Below are 27,865 nucleotides of genomic sequence, written 5' to 3' on the forward strand. Positions count from 1 at the left end.
GTCAGTCCATGATGGAGTACTGTGGAAACACAGACTTTTGGTTAGTTCTTGAAGTGGCAATGTGAAGAATGTAACTGAGGTGGCCGTTGTACTAAAAATGGGATATCTAGGTTAGACAGTTGCTGCAATTTTCTAGAGGAGAGATGATGCATATTACAGCTAGAATATGGGAGATGAAGACAAGGAGTGAAAAGTTCGTGATGTATATGAAAGAAAAAATCAGAGAAGAATTTGGAGACTGGTTATATTTGCAAGTGATACCAGTGCTGGGGCTTGGGAGTTAGCTGGAATAGAGGGGAAAGAAAAGGTTTATCATAGGCAGATGATGCATTTAGATGGGATTTTTTTTTTTTAATCTGAGGTGCTTTTGGAAAATCTATGTAGAAGCATTTATTAGGAAGTTGGAAATATGAGACTAGGAATTCAGTAGAGAATTCTAAAATGGTAATTTAGCTTTGGAAGTTATTTATAGGATTATGGTGCACTCCATATATGCAAATGGCATTTCTAATGAAGAAAGCCCAGATTCAGCAATCAAATGTCCATGAGAAGCCAGGTATGAAAGGTTACAAAGTAAGGACCAGATGGCCTCTTAGAGAATCCAGGCCTCATCGAATGGCCTTAAAATCAGAGACAAAGGGTCTTTTCTAGTTATGATTTTTGACAAGAGTAAAAATGGAAGCGATCCTAGGGAAGAATTTCATTTAAGGCCAAAATATAAGGCCATGGAAAGGAGTCCACAAAGCGTGTGCAGAGAACTAGGAGAGTCAAGTGCTGAAACTAAAGGAGCAGACAGACAGTGGTGACAAAGCAAGCTGTTTCAGCCGTAATTACTTAAAGCAGCTTTAATCACTTATTTTTAGTTTCTATAATTTCCAATAACATACTACCCAAACAGACATGTACCAAATTTGACTAAAACATTTAAGTATTCCTATGTTATCATACATATAATCAATTTTTATTGCTTGTGCTCATGTATCATCTATTTAGATATCCACCCTTGTTTTAGATCCTGGTTGTAAACAAGACAGACAAGATCCCTGCTCTAATGGAGTCAAGGAGAAGATAAATGATACATATGTTTGTTTGTTTGTTTTAATGACTTTGCAGGAGAATTTTAGGAAGCATGGCGTTAGAAAATGCTTTTTAGGAAATGACTAGGATAATGGGAAGAGAGATGGTGTGGATAGCTGGCACTGTTTTAGATAGAAAATAAGTGCTTATCTAAGAAGGTGGTTTTTCAAGCCATTTTCCAAGTCAGAAGACAAGCACTCCAAGCAGAGGCAATAGAATAAAATCCTGAGAAAGGAAAGAGATTGGCTGGTCTGAGAGGATAGCATGTCTAGAACTCATTGATTAAAAAGGAAGGTGATTAAGGACAAAGTTGGAAAGACAGGCAGAGCCAGCTCACATGGTGCCTTTTGGGCCTTGTTAAGATTTCATGTAAATGCAGACAGAAGACATCAAGAAGAGATGAACTGAAAGAAGGAAGAGGCTTATAGGAGAGTGAAAAGATCTAGAGTGCCTCTATCCAACAAAAAATAACATGAGCTACATGTGTAATTTAAAATTTTCTAGTAGCCACACTAAGAAAGTGAACAGAAATAGGTGAAATTAGGTTTAATAATATATTTCATTAACCATACATTTCAAAAGTATTTAGATATTTTACACTCTTTTTCATCATATCCAGTCTTCAAAAATTTTGTGTGTATTTTAACATGTCAGCTCAGACGAACTACATTTCAAAGGCTTAATTGCCACATGTGGCTACTGAAGGGCAGTGTGGGTCTTGCAGTTTCAGTAGAATTCACAGAAAATGTATTCATCATTCACCCTACCTAAGGACTCTTGGTTCCAGAAAGTGAGCAAATGCTTAGAAAAGTCTTGCCCTCAAAAGAAAGGAAGGTTTTCAGGAAAAGGAGATACAGAATGTTTCCTGTGAAGAGGTTAGAGATATACAGATTTCTGTGCCCAATAAAATGCAGATTCCAGGAGACAGTCAAAAAGACTTCCCACTCCATCCTCACTTCATTTGATGACTTCAGGTCTTCCCTCTCTTCTGGATCACTCTCTCAAATATATAAAGGATGTTGTTTCTCCTGTTTAAAACAAAAACCTCCTGACCACTTTCTTTTCTTTGAAAACATTTCTTTCCTTTGTTTAAAAATGAAACTCAAAAAAACTTTCCATTTTGACTATTCCCAAACTATCTCCTCTCACCCATTCTCTCTTGAATCCATTCCAGTTAGGGTTTGGCCTCTACTTTGCAGATATGCAGATGACAACACCCTTATGGCAGAAAGTGAAGAAGAACTAAATAAACAGCCTCTTGATGAAAGTGAAAGAGTAGAGTGAAAAAGTTGGCTTGAAGCTCAACATTCAGAAAACTAAGGTCATGGCATCCAGTCCCATCACTTCATGGCAAATAGATGGGGAAACACTGGAAACAGTGGCTGACTTTATTTTTCTGGGCTCCAAAATCAGTGCAGATGGTGATTGCAGCAATGAAATTAAAAGATGCTTACTCCTTGGAAGGAAAGTTATGACCAACCTAGACAGCATATTAAAAAGCATGTATGGATTGAATGTTTGACTATAAAGAAAGCTGAGCGCCGAAGAATTGATGCTTTTGAACTGTGGTGTTGGAGAAGACTCTTGAGAGTCCCTTGGACTGCAAGGAGATCCAACCAGTCCATCCTAAAGATCAATCCTGGGTGTTCACTGGAAGGACTGATGCTGAGGCTGAAACTCCAATACTTTGGCCACCTGATGCGAAGAGCTGACTCATTGGAAAAGACCCTGATGCTGGGAGGGGTTGAGGGCAGGAGGAGAAGGGGACGACAGAGGATGAGATGGTTGGATGGCATCACCGACTCAATGGACATGGGTTTGAGCATGCTCCAAGAATTGGTGATGGACAGGGAGGCCCGCAGTCCATGGGGTCACAAAGAGTTGGACACGACTGAGTGACTGAACTGAACTGATGGTACCCAGTATCATGTCATCATGGAGATGGCTCTCAAGCTAGAATTCTAATATATTAGTTGTTGGGACCTGTTTACAGCATATTTTAAACTTGTATAACCTGATTTCAGTTCTCAGAGTAACTTAGTGTGAACACGGGAGGTACACAGAAAATACATTATCTCATTGTACAGAAAAACAACCGAAGGAAAAAGATAAATATTTTGCTGAAGCACCCATGCCTCTAATAAAACCTAGAACTCAGCTTTGCTGAGCAGTTCTCTTCCCGGTACAACTTGTGAAAATTAAAAGCAGAAAGACCGTTGCTAGTACAAACCTAGCAGAAGAAGGAGAGGAGACCGTGTGTTTGATGGAGATGTCTCTGCTGAAGCAGCCAGGGAATAATCAGGCCTGGCCCAGACTGTGATGCTCACAAACGCAGAGCGTGATGCCAACACAGGCAGCAAAGGGTTTGTCTCTGTTAACCGCCTACGTGCGTGCTTAGTCACTTCAGTCGTGTCCGACTCTCTGCGACCCCATGGACCATGGCCCGCCAGGCTCCATGGGATTCTCCAGGCAGGAGGTCTGGAGTGGGCTGCCATTCCCTTCTCCTCTGCCGCTCCATCCCGTCCTTAACCGTGTCCCGGGAACCTGCAGACTCCACCTCCCGGCGAAGCCGCCCCGCACGCGTCCCGGGGGCCCCTCGCGCCCGCCACAACTGCTGCGTTGGAGCCGCGCGAGGGGGATGCGGGGCCCGGTCGGGGAGGCAGGACCGGCTCGGCCAGTGCTGCCGCCCGGGCCTCTGGGTCCGGAACGAAGGGCACCGCCGGCGAGATCGCGCCCCCCTGGCTCGCCCTGTGATTCAGTGAGCAGGGACCCACGGTTGGTGTAGACCATGCCGAGGGCGGGCATTCCCGACGCAAGGTCTTCTTGAGTTTCCGTTTTGTGCCGGTTGGTCTTATTTGCACCCCCTGCGCAATTCTAGAGGGGTTTTGCTGCTGAGGAATCACCCTCTGAGAGAATAAAGGATATGGGTAAGGACAAGATTTGGACTCAAATTTGGCTCTTTCTGCTATACTTTTCTGCCTCTTTCGGTTTCAGGCTTCAGGAGGCCAGCTAAGAGAACTCAGACCTTAAGAGTTCGTGTAAATGGAAGGAAAAGTTTGTTAGTGAATTTAAAGACAAAGTCTTATATTTCTGATATGGCTATAAAATAAAGAGGTTGACGGGGAGAAAAGGCGCCAGACATTGGAGATTCGGGAGATTAGACTGTGAGGGTAGATTGCCACGTGAGAAAAATTAGAGGACAGGTGATGAAAAAAAAAAAAAGACAATTTGGTTGCAAGAAAAAAAACCATCTCTTACTAGCAATAGCAAAACGAAGGTACATGTGTACATTTATTGTATTGTATGAACAGATATGATTACATAATCTAAAGGCAAGAAGTTAGCCAGGTGCCGTGAGAAACTCAGCAAGACAAAAAATCCAGCTTTTTTGACCCTGTAAATGTGGGGATGTGGGTAATACTTAGAGGGGCTGACGGACGGGAGCAGCCACCGTAAACTGGTTTTCACAGTCCCCTGGCGGCTCACACTGTAAAGAATCTGCCAGCAATGCAGGAGGTGAGGGTTCAGTCCCTGGGTGGGCAAGATCCCCTGGAGAAGGGAATGGCAGCTCACTCCAGTATTCTTGCCTGGAGAATTCCATGGACAGAGGAGCCTGGTGGGCTACAGTCCGTGGGGTTGCAAAGAGTTGGACACAACTAAGCAACTAACACACACAGAGAGAGTCCTATTTAAGGTTGTTAAATGAACAAAAGTATTTGAGAACTAATTACTGGATTTTTCAAGATAGTGATATTGGTGGTTTGATGAAAAACATCTCTCAGGAAATTATGAAACAGTGAAAAATGAGCAGCTGTAGGATTAAACTTCCCTCAATTTTAAGCATCTTACTCAAGGACATAATTAGTATTTATTTGCCTCCGTATTTTCCTATAAAAAAGAAGCATTTATCTTCTCATTTCTCTCTTGTATCCTTAGTGAAAAATGCCACAAGATCTTGTGTGGATAAGAGAGGAAGCAAGAATGTTGGGGGTAAGAACTAATACTTGAGCAAATAAATGACTAAAATGTTGCAATTTCTTTTTTAAAATTTATTTATTTTTTAATTGAAGGATAATTGCTTTATAGAATTTTGTTTTCTGTCAAACATCAGTATGAATCTAAATATAAAATAGGTATCTAAATATAAAAAGGAGAGGTCTTTAACCACCTCCATTATGAACTCCCCAAATGAAAGAGAGGTAGTGAAAGTGTCCTGAAATGATTATGTAATAATATCTGCATTCTCCACACGCCACCTGAAAATATCCACCATATTAAAGTTAAACAGAGCAAAAATTATGAATCTATCAACTATATTTAAATAACCCCAAACCACTGCAACCTAGTCATACTCCCAAGAAGTATACTCTGAGTCTGGAACTAGGTATAAAAATCCCTTGTTGGCATCTATAAATTATTTTGAGCTGAGCTGATGATGACAGTGGTCCCAAATGAAATGGTCAGATTGTGGGAATAATATTCAGGAAAATCTGCAGACTGTACAGCATTGTGGACAGTGATCATAATGGCACTATATTCTTGAAATCATCCTACAGACGTGGCACTGTTACCCCAATCAACTCATCAAATCTAGCAGGTTACATCCTTTTTCATTAGCCACCCACATTTTTGGATGATGGAACCAGATTAGGAATTAAACCAACAGGATTAAAGCTTGGTCCAGGAATGTTTCTGACTCCTCAATTCTATTATTGTCTTCCCTTATTTAAGATCTACCTGACCTCAACAAGAATTGTACTAAGAGCCTTGTATAAAGCAGACAATGAACCCAAGTTTCCACTCCTCATTCCCAATTTTCTGATGTTGAGATCTAGATTCCTAACCCCCTTTTCTGCTAATCCAATATGGTTACTGAGAAGGAATAAAGTGTTTCTGAGAATATATATGTTACTGGTCACGTTACTATCCTTCTGATGAGATCTACCATTACCTAAGAGTTTAGATCTCATTTAATTCTACTTTCCAGTTTTGGACAAGGTGAAGTAGATAGACTTTTCTCTATTCCTGCCACTAGTTACAGCTAAAACTTTGGACAAAGAAGACTGAAAGATTTTCAGAAGGCAGAAGAGCTAGGGACCTTGAAATCCAAAGAATGACATGGTGGTGAGTTTCCTGGGGCATTTTATTTGTTTGTTTTTCTTCACATCTCCAGAACTGAGTGCTCAAGAAGCCTGTAACCCAAAAACACCATTAAGCACAGACAAAAAAAAAACAAGGAAAGCCTATTTTCTCAGCCATGTTGTTGTTCAGTTGCTAAGCTGGGTCTGACTGTTTGCAACCCCATGGACTGCAGCACGCCAGGCTCAACTGTCCTCCACTATCTCCCGGAGTTTGCTCAGATTCATGTCCATTGAGTCAGTGATGCCATCTAATCATCTCATCCTCTGCTACTCCCTTCTCCTTTTGCCTTCAGTCTTTCCCAGCGTCAGGGTCTTTTCTAGTGAGTCATCTCTTCACATCAGGTGGCCAAAATATTGGACCTTCAACTTCAGCATCAGTCCTTCCAATGAATATTCAGGGGTGATTTCCTTTAAGATTGAATGGTTTGATCTCCTTGCAGTCTCAAGAGTCTTCTCCAACACCACAGTTCAAAAGCATCAATTCTTCAGTGCTCAGTCTTCTTTATGGTCCAATCCCATCTGTACATGACTACTAGAAAAACCGTAACTTTGATTGTATGGACCTTTATTTGCAAAGTGGTGTCCACGGTACAACTGAAAATCACTCATCCAAAAAATAACCAGGAAAATCTCAACCTGCATGAGAAAAGACGATGAATAGATGCCCATACCAGAATTACACTGTTGTTAGAATTATCTGATAAGAATTTTTAAGTGGCTGTTAGAAAAATGTAACAACAAGCAATTATGAACATACTTAAAACAAGTTTATAGATAAAAATTCAAAGAAAAGAAATAGAAGAAATAGAGAAAACCAAATGGAAATTTTATAACTGAAAAATGCAATAACTGGAAAAAAACTCACTGGACGAGTTCAATGAGGGTATGGACAGGACAGAGAAAAGAACCAGTGAACTTTAAGTATAACAATAAAAATTATTCCGTGTGAGAGGAGATCCAGATGGCAGAGCAGAAGCACGTGCAGCTCTTGGCCCCCAACAACCACATCAAAAATACATCTACGTGTGGAGCACTTCTCACTGAAAGCAAACTGAAACTGGCAGAAAAACTCTTATATAGCCAAGGCTATAGGAAGAACCACACAAAGTCAGGTTTAAAGGGAGGAGAAGAGGTCAGGTCAGGATCCATGTCTCTAGGAGGCCGACACAGACAGAGGGGATCACACAGGCTCAGAGATCCTCTCTGGGAAATGAACAACTGAAACCACATATCAGGCACTCCAAACCAGGAGCCCAACACAGGGAGGGCAAGTTTCCTTAACATGTTTGAAAACTAGCTCCAGACTGACAGTAGAGCTATGAAAAACTTCTACTCATAAAGGGTGTTCACACGCTTACTTAATCACAAAACAAGGCAGACCAAGCAGACAGAAGCTGCCTGGAACCCTGACTGGCACCCCAGAACTACCCCAGTGTACATACTGATCTAAGCCAAGCACCTCACTCTGACCCCTATTGCACTGCTCCGCACCAGGGCAAAGGCCGCTGCTGCCAAGGAGAGAGCACAGTTGTGGGAGGATCACACCCAGGATGATGAACCATCATACCCAAGGATGGTTCAATATCTGCAAATCAACCGATATGATACACCACAATTTTAAAAAGGATAAAAATCACATGATCAATTCAATATACAGAAGAAGCATTTAACAACATTCAACACCCATTCATGATTAAAAAATATTTATCAAAATGGGTATAAAGGGAACATAGCAACATAAAGCCATTTTTGACAAACCCACAGCTAACATCATACGTGATGGTGGAAAGCTAAAAGCTTATCCTCTAAAATCAGGAATAAGACATGGATGTCCATTTTTACCACTTCTATTTAACATGGTATTAGCCACAGAAATCAGTCAAGAAAAAGAAAGAAAATGCACCCAAGTTGGAAAGGAAGAAGTAAAACTGTCACTATTTGCAGATGACATGATCTCTATAGAGAAAACACTAAATCTGCTCCCAAAAACTATTAAAAATACTAAATGGTTTCAGTAAAGTTGCAGGATACAAGATTAATATACAGAAATCTAATTCTTTTTTTTGTGTTAATAATGAACTATCAAAAATAGAAAGGAAGAAAATTACATCAAAAAGAATATCTAGGAATAAACTTAACCAAGAAGGTAAAAGACCTATACTCTGAAAACTATAAAATGTTGATAAAAGAAATTGAAAATGATACAGAGAAATGGAAAGATATAAAATGCTCTTGAATTTGTAATTTTAAAACTCCTAAAAAAGAAATTGCCAGGCATATATATTTCACCAAAGAATTCTGCCTAATAATTTAAGAATGCTTAACACCAGTTCTTCATAATCTTTTTCAGAAAACAGAAGAGGAGGGAACACTTCTTGAATTACTTGAATAGGCCAATATTACTCTGATGCTATAACCAAAGACAGTACACAAGAAGAAGCCAATAGTTTTATTTGTAATAGCCCTCAATGTCGAAATTATCGAAGTGGAAATCACCTCAATAGGTGAATAACTGAATAAACTATAGTCATCCATATCATGGATAAAAGAAAATGCATTGAGACCCACACCGACTAAGATGGATTTCAAGGGCATAGAGCTAAATGAAAAAAGTCAGTCTCAAAAGTTACATGCTGAATTATTCAATTTATATAACATTCTCAGAATGACCCAAGTGTAGAGATGGAAAACACACTAGTGACTTCCAGACATTGAGGAAGTTGGAAGGAGAGTGATTATTGAGCTGTGGGATGAAGGATGCCTTTGTAGTAATTTGGAAGTTCTGTTTCTTGAGCATGGTGGCGGGAGACAGAAGCAATGGCACAGAACTGTAAGCTCCATCTCCGCGTCCTGGAGGTGTGATACGGTTATGCGGCCGCTGGGAGCGTCCAGGTTCAGGGCACAGGGTCTCTCTGTAATATTTTTGCAATCTATAATTATTTGGATATGAAAGGTTTTTTGTTTTTTTTTTTTTATCCTTCGATCTTCTAAACTCGGACTTTAGAAAACGTCAGTGTATTCCAGCTTCAGCAAGGAGCTAAAACTCTGTGCCACTGCAGTAGCGGGCAAAGTCCTGGCGAATGCAGCGCCCCCTTGCCGCTTCCTTCCACGGCAGCCTGCCGGAAGTGCCGCTGAATGCTTAGTTTCCAGCTGCGCCTGAGTACTCTCCAGGAGGGGGGTATCGCAGCAACTAGCCGCTTCTTAGCTCTGCTCATCATCACATAACCAGAACAGAAGCCTACTGCAGACTTCAAGCTGAAGTTATCCTGCTTAAAAGGATATGTTTTTTGAGGAAAAGGATATCAGTTTACCCAGACATTCTGGAAATATGAGTTGCACAGACTTTGCTGGCTATCTAGCGTTTAAGCCTCTGTGTATCTCCATGCAGGTTTGATCCCTGGTCGGAGAACTAAGATCCTTTGTGCCACACAGGTGTGGCCAAAAAAAGAAAGAAAGAAAGAAAGAAATTAAATTACTTAAAAAGTATGAGATATAGTAAGGCAAGAGATTTTCTGTTCTGAATGCCAGTGTAACTCCTTTAGTTTTTTTAAGCTGAATTCCTATGTTTGGTGGACGCCCAGGAGCAGGGAGGGGTGCCTTATTCAGCCGTGGCAGAAGCGGGCACGGCTGAGAAACATCTGTTAGAAAACCAGCTGAAAGGCCCTACAGTGAGGCGTTAGGGGGCTCTGCACAGCAAGCTTAGAACTGTCCTTCTCCTGTGGCTCTGAAGCTGCCGTACGTAGCCTGACTTCAGTGGGCAGAAATCCTCCACAATCCCCACACCAGTAACAGGCCCCCGGAAGAGCTGTAGAAAACCAGGTAACTCAAGGGTTCACTCTCTTTCTTTAGCCCTTATTTATACAGGACCCAGGACTCTGATATAAACCCCTGTCGCACGTGGCATGACGGGTGGGCAAAACAGAAGGAGTCAAAGCCCAAGTCCCAGTTTGGGACCATGAGCGAAAGGCAGGGCTAGTGGCCTGCAAAACCGAGGAGCCGCCTCTGCAGGCGACGGTCGCTGACCACGTGCGGGGACGGAGGCTGTTGAGATCAGCGTGTTCAGGGCTCCAAGGCTCGTGCCCTACAGTCTCTTGAATGCAGCAGATAAACAGGCTTTTAATAGTTTTATTGGACATGTATATAGCCACTGTATCTGCACACTGCTCTGAAATATTAACAAACCCTCCTCATCTGAATGAAATGTTGAAAACCCTAAAATTATGTTAGGTTGTCACTTTCCCTGTCCACCTCGGCGTTCTCTTGATGTGTGTCCCTTTCAAAGCTTGGACTGGAATAGAAGTAAGTAATTAATGGTGTTCTTTTCTCTCAGGCCGTGCAAATAATGACTGGTCTGTTTGTTCACTCCCTGGGACTGCTCTGGACATATTTGTTAATCTCACAAATTATAGCATTTCAAAGAGTATATATTCCTGTTGCAGTGCTGTCAGGATTTCCGTTTTGGGCAGCTGGTTTTGTGAGTAAATAATCTACTCCTTTATTGTTCTTTATTAATTTATTCATTTGATGATTGTTTCTGAGCTGTGTCGCATACCAGAGACAGTATGCGACACTAAAAATGCACAACCACTGTTTTCAAGGAATTTATTCTTATATCTAGTTGAAAGGCATATACCAATATGGAAAAAAACTTAGATCATACCAGTAAAATTCTTCTATAATAAGAGACTGTTTTGTTAAAGATCCGCTTTTTACACACTCTTCAATAGGGGGAAATAGTGGTAAGATGCACAAGGGACATTTTGGGAAAATAGGAAATGGTAGGAAAATAGGAAATTGTTCCACCGCTCACAGGGCATTTATTTTTTCCAGTGGGGCAAACAAGATGTGAGAACATTATTGCCATGGAAATAGTGGAATATATAGAATTTGTACAGGGAAATAAAAATGAAATCTTTTGTTTTACTGTCCAAGAAGCATTTGGTAGAATTGAACAGAAGTTTCCAAAGTAAATTTTATTATGTCTGATAGTATGGTGAGTGATATGCTATTATCCCCACAAAATGCTGAATGATAATAGTAATACATTTGAAATTTGGTCACTCAACCAATATATACTAATACTATGTATCAGGTATCTGTTCTAGGTGTATGAAATGCATCAGTAAACAAAGCAAAGATCCCAGCCCTTTCACAGCTTTTTTCTACCCAGGAGTCAAATGTTAGAAGATAATGGAGCTATAGAAGGAAAGAAAGAAAATGTTGGGTAGGGTGAGACAAAACGTTCATCAGGTCTTATGGAAAAACCCAAATGAACTTTCTGGCCAACCCACTATAATAATCGATTATCAACAATAACTTTTTCAATGAGGCCTACCTGAACCATTCAGTTTGAAACAATAACCCATTTCCCTTTGGTACCGGCAATTCCATTTTGTCTCACCCTACCCAGCTTCTTTCTTTCTTTTTGCTTCCATAGTTTTACTCACTTCACTTTTCACTTTCACACCCAGGTCAGATAAAAAAAATTCCAGCACTTTAGAAATTCCTCTCATGTCCCTTCCGATCAATAACCTCTCCCTCCTATCTTAACCATTAGCCTGACTTCTAATATCGTACATTACTCTTACATGCTTTTAAACTTTATGTAAGTAGAATCAGACAGTATGTATTATTTTGTATTTGGCTGCTTTGCTCAGCTTAGGATTGTGAGATCCATCCTTGTTATTGATATAGCTGTGATATAGCTGTAGTCCATTCATGATTATTGCTGATTAATATTTCATTGTATTCATCTACTGTAGTTTGTATAATCTAATGAATGGACACTTAGGTCGCTTCCAGTTTGAAGTATTACAGAGCTTCCAGTGTGGGCTATCAGTAGCTTTCTTGTCCATGCCTTTAGCCGCACATGTGCAGGTATCACTTTTAGGTATATATACAAAAGCAAAATTGCAACATCTTAGGTTTACACACATACTCAGCTTTAGTATTTAATGCTAAACCTCTCCCAGGTAGTTTTACCGATTTGCGTCCTTTTTAGGAGGCAGTAAATTACTGTCATTCTGTATCCTCTGTGGGCTTCCTCATAGAGTCTCAGGGTTTCCCTCTATGACTCCATGCTAAGGAATCCACCTGCAGTGCAGGAGACGCAGGGGATGTGGGTTTGGTCCCTGGGTCAGGAAGATCCCCTGGAGGAGGAAATGGCAACCCACTCCAGTGTCCTTGCCTGGAAATCTCCGAGGACAAAGGCACCTGGCAGGCTACAGTCCATGGGGTCACACTGAGTGGACGCGATTGAGCTCCAGAGCACACAAGCGCGCGTGCCCTCCGCGGTGCTTTGAATTGCCAGGTTTCCTCATGTTATCCATTCTGGTTAGTGCTTCTAAACTTGGAGTTTTAGCTTGCCTTGCTAACTAATAAGGTAGAGAAGTTTTTTGCTTATTGTCTATTTTGACATCCTCTTTTAAAAGCACCTATACAAGTTTCTTCACATTTTTTAATTGGGTTTTCTCTCTGTCTTGTACTTATTTGCTGTAATTCTTCATATATTCTGGACACAAACTCTTTATCAGTTTATGCACCCTAATTGTCATTTCCACTCTATGGCTTAAGGATGTCTTTCAATTAAATAATTTATTAATTTCAGTGCTACCCACTACGATAATTTTCCCTCTATAGGTAGTACTTTTTATACCTAATTTAATAAATTTTTTCTGCTTTTAGATTTGGAAGTTATTTTTATATTATGTACTAGAATCTAAACTGTTTTACCTTTTTACATTTGGATTTCCAGTGTACCTTGAATTTATTTTTATGATATACATTAGGGATCAAATTATATTTTTATAGAATATGAATTTTCAAAAGTGTCATTTATTGGGAAGAAGATTCTTTTGCTTCTATAAATCAAATGTCCACATAGGGTTGAATCCATTTCTGAACCTATTTTTCTATAATTGTGATGATATCACAGTGTCTTCACTACAGTGTCTTTAAATAAGTTTTAATATCAGTACAGGTGGTCATGTTCTTCTTCAAGATTAACTTGGCTATCCTTGTATCACCTTACCATATAAATTTTGGAGTCAGTTTGTAATTTACACACACACCAAATAAACCTGAAGGGATCGTGATTGGTATTTCACAGGAGGCTATGTTTCATGGTCTCTACCATCTGGGAACTAGTTGAAGTTGAACTCTGAAGAGTGAATCAGAAGACATGGAATCTATTGAAAGTGCTTTTCACTTGTTTGTTTGACCTCATTTTTAAAATGAATTACACTGTTTAAGTTCTATTTTCACTCATTCAGTAAGGAAACATACTGGACAGCCACTATCTGTAAGAACTGTTCTAGGGACTTGAATAAAACAATGAATAAGATGATACACACCTAAGTTGAAGTAAGATAAAAAGTACCTCTACTTTCGTAGATGAAAAGTGAAAATGAAAGTTGCTCAGTAGTGTCCAACTCTTTGAGACCCCATGGACTGTATACAGCCCACGGAATTCTCCAGGCCAAAATACTGGAGTGGATGGCCTTTCCCTTCTCCAGGAGATCTTCCCAACTCAGGGATTGAACCCAGATCTCTCACATTGCGGGAGGATTCTTTACCAGATGAGCCACAAAGGAAGCCCAAGAATACTGGAGAGGGTAGCCTATCCCTTCTCCAGGAAATCTTCCCGACCCAGGAATTAAACAGGGGTCTCCTGCATCGCAGGCAGACTCTTTACCAACTGAGCTATCAAGGATACCACCATAATGGCAGAAAGTGAAAAGGAACTAAAAAGCCTCTTGAGAATGATGAAAGAGGAGAGTGAAAAAGCTGGCTTGAAACTCAACATTCAAAGTACTAAGATCATGGCATCTAGTCCCATCACTTCATGGCAAATAGATGGGGAAAAAGTGGAAACAGTGGCAGATTTTATTTTCCTGGGCTCCAAAATCACTGTGGATGATGACTGAAGCCATGAAATTAAAAGATGCTTGCTCCTTGAAAAGACAGCTCTGACAAACCTAGACAACATACTAAAAAGCAGAGATATCACTTTGCTGACAAAGGTCCATAACTCAAAGCTATGGCTTTTCCAGTGGTCACGTATGGATGTGAGAGTTGGACCGTAAAGAAGGCAGAGCACCAAAGAATTGATGCTTTCGAACTGTGGTGTTGGAGAAGACTCTTTTGAGAGTTCCTTGGACTACAAGGAGATTAAACCACTCAATCCTAGAGGAAATCAACCCTGAATATTCACTGGAAGGACTGATGCTGAAGCTGAAACTCTCAATACTTTGGCCACCTGATGTGAAGAGATGACTCATTGGAAAAGACCCTGATGCTGGGAAAGATTGAAGGCGGGAGGAGAAGGGGATGACAGAGGATGAGATGGCTGGATGGCATCACCGACTCAATGGACATGAGTTTGAGCAAGCTCTGGGAGACAGTGAGGGACAGAGGAGCCTGGTGTGCTGTATTTCATGGGGTCGCAAAGAGTTGGTCATAACTTAGCAAAAAACCAACAACAACAACACTTTCATAGATCTCACTCTCTCAGTTAAGGAGACAAAAGTTAACAAGAAAGCAATTATTTTAAGATCTCTAAATGTTAGTGTTAGAAAGAAAATAAACAGCATACTTTCTGCAAGATAACAGTTGATCTTAGAGCAGTCTTATAGGAGTGATAATCCTCTTTATGTTCCAGGCATACTGGTCTTTGTTCTATTCCCTAAACCAGTAAAGATTTCTCCTCTGTAAGTGTTTTTATTTCCTCTCCCTGGAAAACTCCTCTAGTCTTCAAGACTTCAGGTTACTCTTATCTCAGCTTTGATGTCTCTCTTTCAAGAGACCTTCTTAGGCCCATCTGTTTAAGGTGTCCCCCAACTATTCTCCCACATATCACTAGTCCTTACCTGACAAATGTACTAACAGAGGAAACAGAAATGCCATAAATCAATTTGAGTCCCATATAATCAAGGTTTCCCTGTTGCCATACCGCATCCCATTAACTGGTCTGCATGCCATAAGCCCTCCTTCAGAGCCCCACTAAACTGGGAATCAACACCTTTGAAGCAGTTGATTATCTACCTGTAAATCAGTTGGCATTCACTATTGCTTATATACCCTTTTGATGCCTTAATTTCTCATTTATCAGAAATAGAGCTACAAGAGAGAATGAGCATACATGCTTCAGTCCTTCAGAAGAAGCCTCGGCAACATGTGATAAATAGCTACAATAATTTCCTTTATGAGTTTGATTTTGCCGGAGATTAAAAAAGAAAACACTGCTCTAGTGGTTGTTTTCTTTTTTGATGACTTTGTTGTATGTTTTGGTTTTCTGGGAGACACTTTGGAATGAGCACCTCAAATGGAGGAAGCCCAGGATGCTGAGAAGAGAGTGTTCTCTTGCTGTGTGTAGGATGGCTAAGATGAGTAGCTGAAAGACAAAGGTAGCACCCATTTCAAAATACTAGAAAGAATCCTGAGGAAGGTATGTGGACATAGAAATGTAAGAGAAGGAAATAAAAATTAAGACTATCTACCATTTGTCCAAATGTGGGGGCTTATTATAAGGTACTTATTTCAGTGCAGGGTTTTGTAAAGAAAAACGGGCTACCATAATATTTATGGGAATATAGAAACTGGAATAAGAATTGGAGCCTTTGTAAATGTGGAAGCTCCTGCAGACAAGATGTGGAAACAAAGGTTAGAGGATCATAAAAAAAGATCACTAACTGCTCCTGCCTAAGGCCCCTCTGGTGGCTCAGACAGTAAAGACTCTGCCTGCAGTGCAGAAGAACCGGGTTTGATCCCTGGTCAAGAAGATCCCCTGGAGAAGGAAATGGCAACCCATTCCAGTATTCTTGCCTGGAGAATTCCATGCACAGAGGAGCCTGGTGGGCTGCAGTCTATGTGATCACAGAGTCAGACAGCTGAGCAACTAACACTCACTTTCACAAGGCACCAGCACGAATGGACAAGTTGAAAGTGAAAGGCGCTCAGTCGTGTCCGACTCTTTGCGGCCCCGTGGACTGTACAGTCCGGGGAATTCTCCAGGCCAGAATACTGGAGTGGGTAGCCATTCCCTTCTCCACAGGATCTTCCCAGCCCAGGGACTGAACCCAGATCTCCCGCATTGCAGATGGATTCTCTAGCATCTGAGCCACCAGGGAAGCCTGAGAATACTGGAGTGGGTAGCCTATCCCTTCTCCAGCGGATCTTCCCCACCCAGGAATCGAGCCAGGGTCTATTGCATTGCAGGCAGAGTGTATGTAATTAAATCTTGAAGCTCTGGATTCTAGGCCACCAGAATGGGGTTGCAAAGGGAAGATCATGAATCGATCTAGAAATTGCTTTCTCTGGACGATAACATGAAAATATACAGAGGAGAGGGAGAAAAAAGAGGCATGGCTGCCATGTCTGATCACTATGATCTTCTGAGAGTTACAGTTTCTGCTTCCCTTCTACCTTCCAAATATTGCTTGAGATTTTCTCTTACACTATTGTAACTGAAAATAACAGAAATTAATTCTAGAAAACGTAGTTCTGAGTCATAGGTGAAAACTGTAGGACCAAGTTGACTACAAATAATTCGGCAAATTACTTCATATGTAACTGTTACAATAACCACTTAGTAACACAAGTTAGAAAATATTATTCTCACTTAACCAATGAAAAAGGAAAAACTTAATGACAAGCCACATAATTTCTCTTGAGTGTCATAGAAAGCACAGTTCAGAGAATTCAAACTCATATCCTTCTGACCCCAAAATGCTCTTTAGTACTGACATGTTGGGCTTCCCAGGTAAAGAATCCAGCTGCCAATGCAGGAGACACGGGAGATGTGGATTTGATGCCTGGGGCAGGAAGATCCCATGGAGTAGGAGCTGGCAACCCCCTCCAGTATTCTTGCTGGAGAATTCCGTGGACAGAGGAGCCAGGCAGACTAGAGTCCGTGGTCAGACCCGACTGAGTGACTGAGTGCACATGCATGCACTGGCTTGTTAGTGGTGCCATTTTGGGGAGACAGAATATTCCTTTTCCTTCACTACTAACTGAACAGTTATTCTTTCAATGCTGTTGAAAGTTTCCATGCATACATTAAAGTTGCACCAGTGTAAAAAATAAATTTCTGATGCACCATAACTGCCATCTTTCTAACAAGTTTTAGGATTGATGGAAGGTCACAGAACAAGCTACTCATTGAAGACATTATGTAATTCTTACATTTAAATATATATAATGAATTAAATACTTTCTAAATGTGATGTTTTCTATTAATAACATATTTCAGCATTATATTTAAGGTACTTGCATGTGATATCACTAAGGTATAGCATTTTTAGTAGTAACTTCATCAAATAGATGCATTTTCTTGTAATTCACCTCATGGGCTCAATAAACTGTGATTGAAAAAAAATCCAAGTAAAATTTGACAGTCTTTTTACACATAAAGTCACCTCAAGGGGTCCATGATTTTCTCAATGGTCCCACAAAAGAGTGAATATGATGCTGTTCATGTTATGGCATTCCAGAGTTCTCTTGCTTTTTAAGTTGATTACATGGAGATGTAATGACAAGGTATTAATAAATGTGATTTTTGTTTCCAGTTTTTGCTGTCAGGAATCTTTACAGTATTGCTTGAGAGGAAGCGTTCAAGGTCTTTGGTAAGTCAGAATGTTTGTAGCAACTCTAAAGATGATTTTATTTGACAAGATGAGAGTCCATAAGGAAGTAGCATTGTCTCTGAATCACTGGAAACCTACCCAAATTTTTGGAGGATAGATTAAGATATAAGAACTTTAATTTTCTACTGAATCTTTATCAAAATGAAAAGGATATACTGCAATTACTGAAATCTTTGTTACATTTCATTAGCCATAAAAATAAGTCAAGATGTATGAAGTTAATCATGGAATTAAATTTCTATTAGGATAAATCATTTAATGTAAATTAAAATGTTGCTTATCACACTTGAATTTGGATTTCTCGAAATGATCCAGTGTCTGTTATTACCTGTTCCTTTCTTCTTTTTCATATTTCTAGGAACATTTGATTGTATGATGGAAAATATGTTTGAGATATTGTAAATAGTCTGGAATATGTTGATTTTTTTTAGTGTTTAGTTTTATGTTGACGGGTAGTAAGATGGAAAGATAAGAAGTTGGAGTAACTATAAATATTAGTGCTGGCAGGTTGACTTCTGGGATGGCAGCACAAGCAACGCTATGATGTCATTCTTCCATTCTGCCCACCGCCCACCTCCACCACCCAGTCACAGGCTGTGATCTGAGCCACGGCTCAGCTTTCACCCTCCCACCTGGAACCACGTGCCTCCAAGTTAAGGTCCCTGAGTCTCCCCAAAACAAGGAAAATGTCAACAAAAAAAGAAAAAAAGACCCTAAAATTAGTAGTTTCAAAGTGCATGCATGTACCTGCAAAGTCACTTCAGTTGTGTCCAACTCTTTGTGACCCTATGGACTGAGCCTACCTAGCTCCTCTGTCCATGGGATTCTCCAGGCAAGAATCCTGGAGTGGGTTGCCATGCCTTCCTCCAGGGACTCTTCCCAATCCAGGGATCAAACCCGCGTCTCTTATATCTCCTGCATTGGCAGGCGGGTTCTTTACCACCAGCGCCACCTGGGGTGGACATTAACCAAACTCAAAGTAAAAACTGAAAATTGTCTATCCAGGTGACACTATTGAGTGTCAAGAAACAGAGATCTGTGATGTTTTAACCTGGAGATACTCCCACTTCCGCCTCAATCCCCAGCTCATTGCACAGTAGCCGGGAAAAGCCTAGTCCTGCAGCCAGCTGAGAGGACGGACATCCTCTGATGCTCTCTTAAAATCATCGTTCTCTGGGCACAGTCGATATTTTCTTAATTTACAACATTCTGAAAAATCTCTGTCCCCAGGCTGCTGTGGCTATTCGTGTAGATACAAAGTGAAAACAAAGTCCTATCACTAGGAAAGTACTGAAATAATATCAGTGTACTGACTACAGTGCAGTTGCATAAAGCTGTGAGTTCAGTTGCAGTGAACCAAAGCTTGGTCAGAAATTTAAAAGAAAATCTTTGATAACTAGAAAACCACAGGGAGCTTTGAGAGGCCTCGGCATGTTCTTAGTGATCAAAAATACTGTATACACGTGGAAGACTATGCATGTCTAAGAGGAAAGACTTGGGAAAGGAGAAATACCCATTCTGGCTGGCTCTGAAACCCTGGGCAAGCAAAAAGTGGAAGCTAAGACTGTGTTCTAAACTTATTGAAATTTTAAAGTGTGTATTTTCACACAGGTTCCCCTTGGTAAAGGCACTAAATTATACTGAGCCAGGAGTAACCCCTAGGAAGTCAGTTTGGTTTGTTTTGTTCTGCAGTATAGCTGATTTACAATGTTGTGTTAATTTCAGGTATGCAGTAAAGTGAATCAATTATACATATACATGTAAGGATTTTTTAAAGGAACTTCTTCAAAAAATAGAGAATTCAGAGACCCCAAATCAAAACTTTAGGAAATGAATTTAGGAAAGTCACTAAACAAATAAGCAAGAACAAGAAAGCAACAACCAAAAATACAGCAAAAATAATGAATTCTGGATGAGAAAGGAAGAATCTAATGCCAAATTTGTTACAATATATGATGTTAAATGTCCATTTAAAATAGAAAGCATGCAAAGACTCTGAAATATATTTCACATATTCAAGGAGAAAAAAGCAACCAACAGACAATGTCCCTAATGAGGCACAGACTTTGGACCTTATAGTCAGTGATATTAAATCATCTGTTAAAAACATGTTCAAAGAACTAAAGAAAATGATGTTTAAAGAAGTAAAAGAAAGGATAAAAGTGATGTCTCACCAAATAGATATCAATAATGAGAAACTGTTTAAAAAAAAACAGATACTCTGTAATTAAAAAGGGCAAGCACTAAATAAATGAAGAATTCACTACAGGAAATAAAGAACAGACTAGAGCTGGCAGAAAAAAGAATCAGAAAACTTGAAGATAGGTCAATAGAGATTATTTAATAAGAGGGGCATAAAGATGGAAAATGAAGAAAAATGAACACGACCTCAGGAAACCACCAGACGCCAGCCACGTGTGTGCTCAGTCGCTCTGTCAGGTTCAGCTCTTTGTGGCTTCACGGACTGTATCCACCAGCTCCTCTGTCCATAGAATTCTCCTAGCGAGAATACTGAGGTGGGTTGCCGTTTCCTACTCCAGGGGATCTTCCCGACTCAGGAATCAAACCCGCATCTCTTGCACTGGCAAGTGAAGTCTTTACCACTGAGACACCTGGGAAGCTCACTATCAAGCATACGAATGTATGTGTATAATAGAGATTCCCGCAAAGAGAAGAGAAAGTAAAAGGGACAGAAAGCATATTTGAAGAAATACTGGCAAAGAACTTTCCAACTTGATGAAAAAATAATAATCTAAATGTTAAAGATGATCAATAGACTCCAAGTGGAATAAGCTTGAAAAAATCCACATATAGACTTACCAAAATTGAACTGATGAGACTCAAGAATAAAGAGAAAAATCTCAAAAGCAGCAAATGAAAAAATGATTTATAGTGTACCAGAGATCCTCAATAATATTATAGCTGGCTTTATCAGAAATCATAGAAAGCTGAGGTAGTAGGAAGACATTTTCAATGTTTGGGGGAGTGGGGGAAATGTCAAAAAATCTTTATCCAGGCAAACTATCCTTCTAAAATGAAGGAGACAGTAGCTTCCTACCACCACTTCTTTTCCCTTCATCTCTTCCTTTTTCAATCTTCTCACTGACACTCAGGGGGATGCTCACCATAATTTGGCGGGCGGTTAACATGATCTGCATCAAAGAAAGGAGACCTTGAAGATTCCTGAGCATTTGCAGGATGATGGCACTTCTGAGTTGCTTGCCTTTAGGTGAGGACTTCTGACCTTTCATAAAGATCCCCAGGCCTTTCCACTGCCTTCCTTCTGGATGCTGTCACTGAAGGATGAATCTGGGACCACTTCGGAGGACTGACTTTTGGAACCTCTGACGCTGCCTCCCTCTTCTTTGTTTTCTGAAGTCTCCAACGTATGAATGTGGAATTGAGAGAGGTCATCTTCCTGGAGACAGTTTACACATGAAAGAACATTGTGGATCAATAATATCAGACAAGGTAAGAGTTTGTTGCAGCTTTTGCTGGCCTCTGGCACCCCAGGCGCTTCACACACACACCTCACTTGTGGCCACTGTACCCAAAGCCGTCTGGAGTGAGTACCCATCATGAGGCCAAGACCTGGCTCCACCCAACTGTCTTCACGCTCCAGCGCTGGACACCTCACACCAAACAGTAAGACAGGAACAGAGCCCTGCCTGTCAGCAGACAGGCTGCCTAAAGCTGTACGAAGCTCACAGACACCTCAAAACACACACCTGTTGTGGCCCTGCCTATCAGAGGGAAAAGACTCAGCACCACCCACCAGACTGCAGACGCCAGTCCCTCCCACTCGGAAGACGACACAAGCTCTGGACCAATCTTACCCAAGAGGGAACAGACAACAGAAGCAAGGGGAACTGTGACCACAGACAGTAATTCAGACAAAATGAGAGGACAGAGAAATATGTTGCAGATGGAGTTGCAAGGTAAAAACCCACAAGAGCAAATAAATGAAGAGGAAATAGGCAATCTACCTGAAAAAGAATTCAGAGTAATATTAGTAAAGATGATCCAAGATCTCAAAAATACAATGGAGGTACAGATTGAGATGATATAAGAAATGTTTAACAGGGACCTGGAAGAACTAAAGAACAAACAGTGATGTACAGCACAATAACTGAAATGAAAAATACACTAGAGGGAATCAATAGCAGAATAACTTAGGTAAAAATAATGGATAAGTGAGCTGCAAGACATAATGGTGGAGCAGAATAAAATGAAAAGAAATGAGGACAGTCTCAGAGACCTCTGGGACAACATTAACTGCACCAACATTAGAATTATAGGGGTCCCAGAAGGAGAAGAGAAAGAGAAGTGGTCTGAGAAAACACTCGAAGTGGTTATAGTCAAAAACTTCCCTCACATGGGAAAGGAAATAGTCAACCCAGGAAGTGCAGAAGAGTCCTGGAATTGCAGAGAGTCCCATATAGAATAAACCCAAGGGGAAACATGTCGAGGCAAATATTAATCAAACAAACAAAAATTAAATACAAAGAAAAATATTAAAAGCAGCCAAGGAAAAGCAACAAATACCATACAAGGGATTCCCCATAGGTCATCAAATGATTTTTCAGCAGAAACTCTGCAGACCAGAGGGGATGGCATGATATATTTAAAGTGATGAAAGGGGAAAATCTACAACCAAGATTACTCTACCCAGCAAGGATCTCATTAATATTCAATGGAGAAATCAAAAGCTTTACAGATAAGCAAAAGCTAAGAGAATTCAGCACCACCAATCCAGCTTTCCAACAAATGCTAAAGGAACGTCTCTAGGTGGGAAACATGAGAGAAGGAAAAGACCTACAAGAACAAACCAAAACAATTAAGAAAATTCTAATAGGAACATACATACTGATAATTTCCTGAAATGGATTAAATGTCCCAACCAAAAGACAGATTGGCTCAGTGGATACAAGAATAAGACCCGTTTATATGATGTCTGCAAGAGACCCACTTCAGACCTAGGGACACATACAGAGTGAAAATGAGGGAATGGAAAAAGATATTGCATTGCATTTCAGTGCAAATGGAAATCATAAACATCAGAGCAAAAATAAATGAAATAGAGACTAAGAGAGCAATGGAAAAGATCAATGAAATGAAAAGCTGGTTCTTTGAAAAGATAAACAACATTGATAAACATTTAGCCAGATGCAAGAAAAAAAGTGGAGATGGCCCAAATCAATAAAATTAGAAAGGAAAAAGGAGAAGCTTAACAACTGACACCACAGAAATACAAAGGATCGTAAGCAACTGTATGCCCACAAAATGGACAACCTTGGAGAAATGGACAAATTCTTAGAAAAGTACAACCTTCTAAAGACTGAATCAGGAAGAAAAAGAAAATATGAGCAGACCAATCAGAAGTAATGGAATTGAAACTGATTAAAAATCTTCCAACAAACAAAAGTCCAGGACCACATGGGTTCACAGGCAAATTCTATCAAATACTTACAGAAGAGCTTACACCTATCCTTCTCAAACTCTTCAAAAAGATTACAGAGGAAGAACACTCCCAAATTCATTCTACGAAGCCACCATCAGCCTGCTACCAAAACCAAAGATATCACACAAAAAAGAAAATTACAGGGTAATATCATTGATGAACACAAATGCAAAAACACTCAACAAAACACTAGCAAACTGAATCCAACAGCACATTGAAAGGATAATACACCATCAAGTGGGATTCATCCTAAGGAGTGCAAGGATTTTCAAGATACATATATCAATCAATGTGATACACCATATTAAGTTGAAAAATAAAAACCATATGATCATCTTAATGAAGATGAAGAAAATGCTTTTGACACAATTCAATACTCATTTATGATAAAAAACAAAAAAACTCTCCAGACAAGTGGGCAAAGAGGGAACCTACCTCAACATAATAAAGACCAAATATGACAAACCCATGGCAAGCATCATTCTCTATGGTGAAAAGCTGAAAGCATTTCCTGTAAGATCAGAAATAAGACAAGGGTGCCTGTCCACTCTTGCCACTGTTTTATTCAGCATAGTTTTGGAAGTCCTAGCTATGGCAGTCAGAGGAGAAAAAGAAATAAAAGTAATCCAATTGGAAAAGAAATAAAACTGTCACTCTCTGCAGATGACATGATACTATACATAGAAAATCCTAAGGAGGCCACCAGAAAACTACTAGAGCTAATCAATGAATTTAGTAAAGTTAAAATTTAGTAATTCTGCGGGATATAAAATTAATACACAGAAACCTCTTGCATTCCTATACACTGTAAACAAAAAATCAGAAAGAGAAATTAGGAAGACAATCCCATTTACCACTGCAACAAGAAGAATAAAATGACTGAATAGACCTACCTAAGAAGGCAAAAAACTCATACTCAGAAAACTATAAGATAGTGATGAAAGAAATCAAATATGATTGGGATTGGAAAAATCAATATTATGAAAATGACTATACCACCCAGAGCAATCTACAAATTAAGTGCAGTCCCTATCAAATAACCAGTGGCCATACAGCAAGCTACCATTGGCTCTCTATTCTACATATGGTAATGTGAGTTTCCATGTCACTCTCTCCATACATCTCACCCTCTCCTCCCCTCTCCCCACGTCCATAAGCCTCTTTTCTGTGGCTCAGGAAACTCAAACAGGGGCTCTGTGTCAACCTAGAGAGGCGGGGTGGGGAGGGAGGTGGGAGGGAGGTTCAAAAGGGAGGGAATGTATGTGTACCTATGGCTCATTCATGTTGAGGTTTGACAGAAAACAACAAAATTCTGTAAAGCAATTATCCTTCAATTACAAAATAAATTCTAAAAAAAATAACCAATGGCACTTTTCATAGAATTAGAACAAAAAAGTTTAGCTTGTGTGGAAACAAAAAAGACCCCGAGCAGCCAAAGCAATCTTGATAAAGATGAAAAGAGCTGGAGGATTTAGGCTCCCTGACTTCAGGCTATACTACAAAGCTACGGTAATCAAGGCAGCATGGCACTGGCACAAAAATAGAAATACAGATCAATGTAACAGGACAGAAAGCCCAGCAATAAGCCCCCACACACAGCCACCTAATCTGTGACAAAGAAGTCAAGAATATACGATGGAGAAAAAACAGCCTCTTCAATACAAAGTGCTGGGAAAACTGCACAGCTACATGTAAAAAATGAAATTAGAACACTACCTAACACCATATGCAAAAATAACTCAAAATGGATTGAAGACCTGAATGTAAGACCAGACACTCTAAAACTCTTAGAGGAAAGCATGGGCAGGACACTCTTTGACATAAATCCCAGCAAGATCCTTTTTGACCCACCTCCTGGAGTAATGAAAATAAAAACAAAAATAAACAAAGGGGGCCTAATTAAACTTTACAGCCTTTACACAGCCAAGAAAACTATAAACATTACTTAAAAGACAATGCTCAGAATGGGAAAAAATATTTGCAAACAAAGGATTAATCTTCAAAATATACAAGCAGTTCATGCAGTTCAATAGCAAAAAATAACAAACATCCTAGTCAAAAAAAAAAAAAAAAATGGGTGGAAGACCTAAACAGACATTTCTTCAAAGAAGACATACAGGTAGCCAACAAACACATGAAAAGATTGACCAACATTGCTCATTATGAGAGAAATGGAAATCAAAACTACAATGAGGTATCATCTCACACCAGTCAGAATGGCCATCATCAAAAAGTCTACAGACAATAAATGCTGGAGAAGATATGAAGAAAAGGGAACCCTCTTGTTCCCAAGAATTCCTCTTGGGAAGGTAAACTGATACAACCACTGTGGAAAACAGTATGGAGGTTCTTTTAAAAAAGACTAAAAATAAAACTGTCATATGTCCCAGCAACCCCACCACTGGGCATATACCTTGAGAAAACCATAATTCAAAAAGACCACATGTACCTCAATGTTCATTGCAGCATTATTTACAATGGCCAAGACGTGGAAGCAACCTAAATGTCCATTGACAGATGACTGGATAAAGAAGATGTGGAACATATATACAGTGGGATATTATTCAGTCATAAAAAGAGCAAAATTGGGTCATTTGTAGTGATATGGATGAACCTAGAGTCTGTCACCCAGAGTGAAGTAAGTCAGAGAAACACAAATATTGTATATTAATGCATATACATGGAATTTAAAAAAATGGTACTGATGAACCTATTTGCAGGACAGGAATAGTACCCACATTAAAGGACAGACGTCCAAACAGTGGAGGAAGGAGGGTGGGACGGATTAAGAGAGTAGCATTGACATATATACACGACCACATGTAAAATCGCTAGTGGGAACCTGCCGTATAGGCCAGGGAACTCAGCTCAGCGCTCTGCGATGACTCAGAGGGGTGGGATGGGAGGTGGACAGAGGCCCCAGAGGGAGGGGATGTGTGTATACACGTAACTGAGTCACGTTGTCTTACAGCAGAAACTAACACAACATCTTAAAGAAAATATAGTCCAATTTTTAAAAATCAAGATTGAATTATATTTCTATACTATAATTTACTAAGCAATGATTTTGAATGTCTAAATTATAAAAGTGAAATAATGAATATATTATTTCAATGTGATTGTCTTTTTAAAAGCAGATTTTTTTTTTTCCCAAAAGAATAAACTGAGATCACTGTATAACCATGGACAGCAACATAGATAAACATATGATCTATCTGGTGAAATAAGTTTCAGAATCCATTAGTTTATCCTGCTCATTATCTAGTTTATGTAACATAAAAATAAATCCTACTGATGCAAATTAGAACAATAAAATAAGAATAAGATAATGTCTCCTATAGCCATATCACATCTTAGCACCTCTCTGACATCATATATGAACAAAATGTAGTTATGCAGCAACATTTTACATAGATACTGTCTTGAGTACATAGTCTGAGAAGAATATGGCCTGAAACCAGAGTAGGCTGGCCGAGCAATTTAATTTCCCACTATTTTTCAAGATAAAACCCTAAATCTCTTATCTAGATAGCATATGTCTCTTTAACAATTTCCCTCAGCTCCCCTTTTTTTGCACTATAAAATGAACCATGGCAAACTCCTGGAATATTAACTCTCTGGTAATCTGACCCTGGGAGGCACTCTGGATTTGCTTATAGAGTTAACCTCTTTCTAATATTCTATTCACATTTCACATGCACTTGTTTGTCTTCCTCATTAGCCTGAAGCTCCTTGAGTTCAGAGACCGTATCTTTTCTACCTCTTTATTCACAAAGAGCACAGTTTGCATGGTACAGATAAGACATTCAGTAGTTATTGGTCTTTGAAGGAATAAATATATAAATACTACAAAATCTGCCTGCAATGTAGGAGCCCCTGGTTTGGCTCCTGGCTTGGGCAGGCCCCGTGGAGAAGGGAGAGGCTCCCACTCCAGCATTCTCGGGCTTCCCTGGTGGCTCAGGCAGTAAGGAATCCGCCTGCGATGCGGGAGGCCTGGGTTTGACCCCTGGGTGGGAAAGATGGCCTGGAGAAGGGAAAGGCTACCCTCTCCAGTTTTCTTGCCTGGAGAATTCCATGGACAGAGGATCCTGGCAGGCTCTAGTCCATGGGGCTGCAAAAAGTCAGACAGGACTGAGTGACTTTCACTTTCACATCAAAAGTTCAGTCTTTTTAATGGCTGAGTAATATTCCATTGTGTACATGTACCACAGCTTCCTTATCTATTCGTCTGCTGATAAAGACCAATACAGTATACTAACACATATATATGGAATTTAGAAAGATGGTAGCGATAACTCTATATGCAAAACAGAAAAAGAGACACAGATGTACAAAACAGACTTTTGGACTCTGTGGGAGAAGGTGAGGGTAGGATGTTTTGAGAGAACAGCATCGAAACATGTATATTATCAAGGGTGAAACAGATCACCAGCCCAGGTTGGATGCATGAGACAAGTGCTCGGGCCTGGTGCACTGGGAAGACCCGGGATGGGGTGGAGAGGGAGGAGGGAGGGGGGATCGGGATGGGGAATACGTGTAAATCC

The 27,865-nt window shown here is 40.0% G+C and overlaps 1 protein-coding gene across 3 annotated transcripts in view; it reads left to right on the plus strand.

The window, feature by feature from the left end:
- Positions 1-3,711: 3,711 nt before the first annotated feature.
- LOC122450201 (membrane-spanning 4-domains subfamily A member 5-like) overlaps positions 3,712-27,865 on the plus strand; it is a 42,235-nt gene continuing 18,081 nt past the window's right edge. Inside the window, exons 1-4 of one of the 3 annotated variants that reach the window (XR_006272078.1) lie at positions 3,712-4,004; positions 5,014-5,067; positions 10,549-10,692; positions 17,783-17,839. Coding sequence is in view for 1 of the 3 variants with exons in the window: in XM_043482423.1 (XP_043338358.1) it covers positions 5,020-5,067; positions 10,549-10,692; positions 17,783-17,839 (249 nt within the window). In the remaining 2 variants the exon portion in view is untranslated. The remainder of the gene's footprint in view (positions 4,005-5,013; positions 5,068-10,548; positions 10,693-17,782; positions 17,840-27,865) is intronic. The other 2 variants (XM_043482423.1, XR_006272077.1) reach the window with 2 other exon arrangements.

The sequence above is a fragment of the Cervus canadensis genome, chromosome 11 (genome assembly GCF_019320065.1).
Source record: "Cervus canadensis isolate Bull #8, Minnesota chromosome 11, ASM1932006v1, whole genome shotgun sequence".
Taxonomy (NCBI): Eukaryota; Metazoa; Chordata; class Mammalia; order Artiodactyla; family Cervidae; genus Cervus; species Cervus canadensis.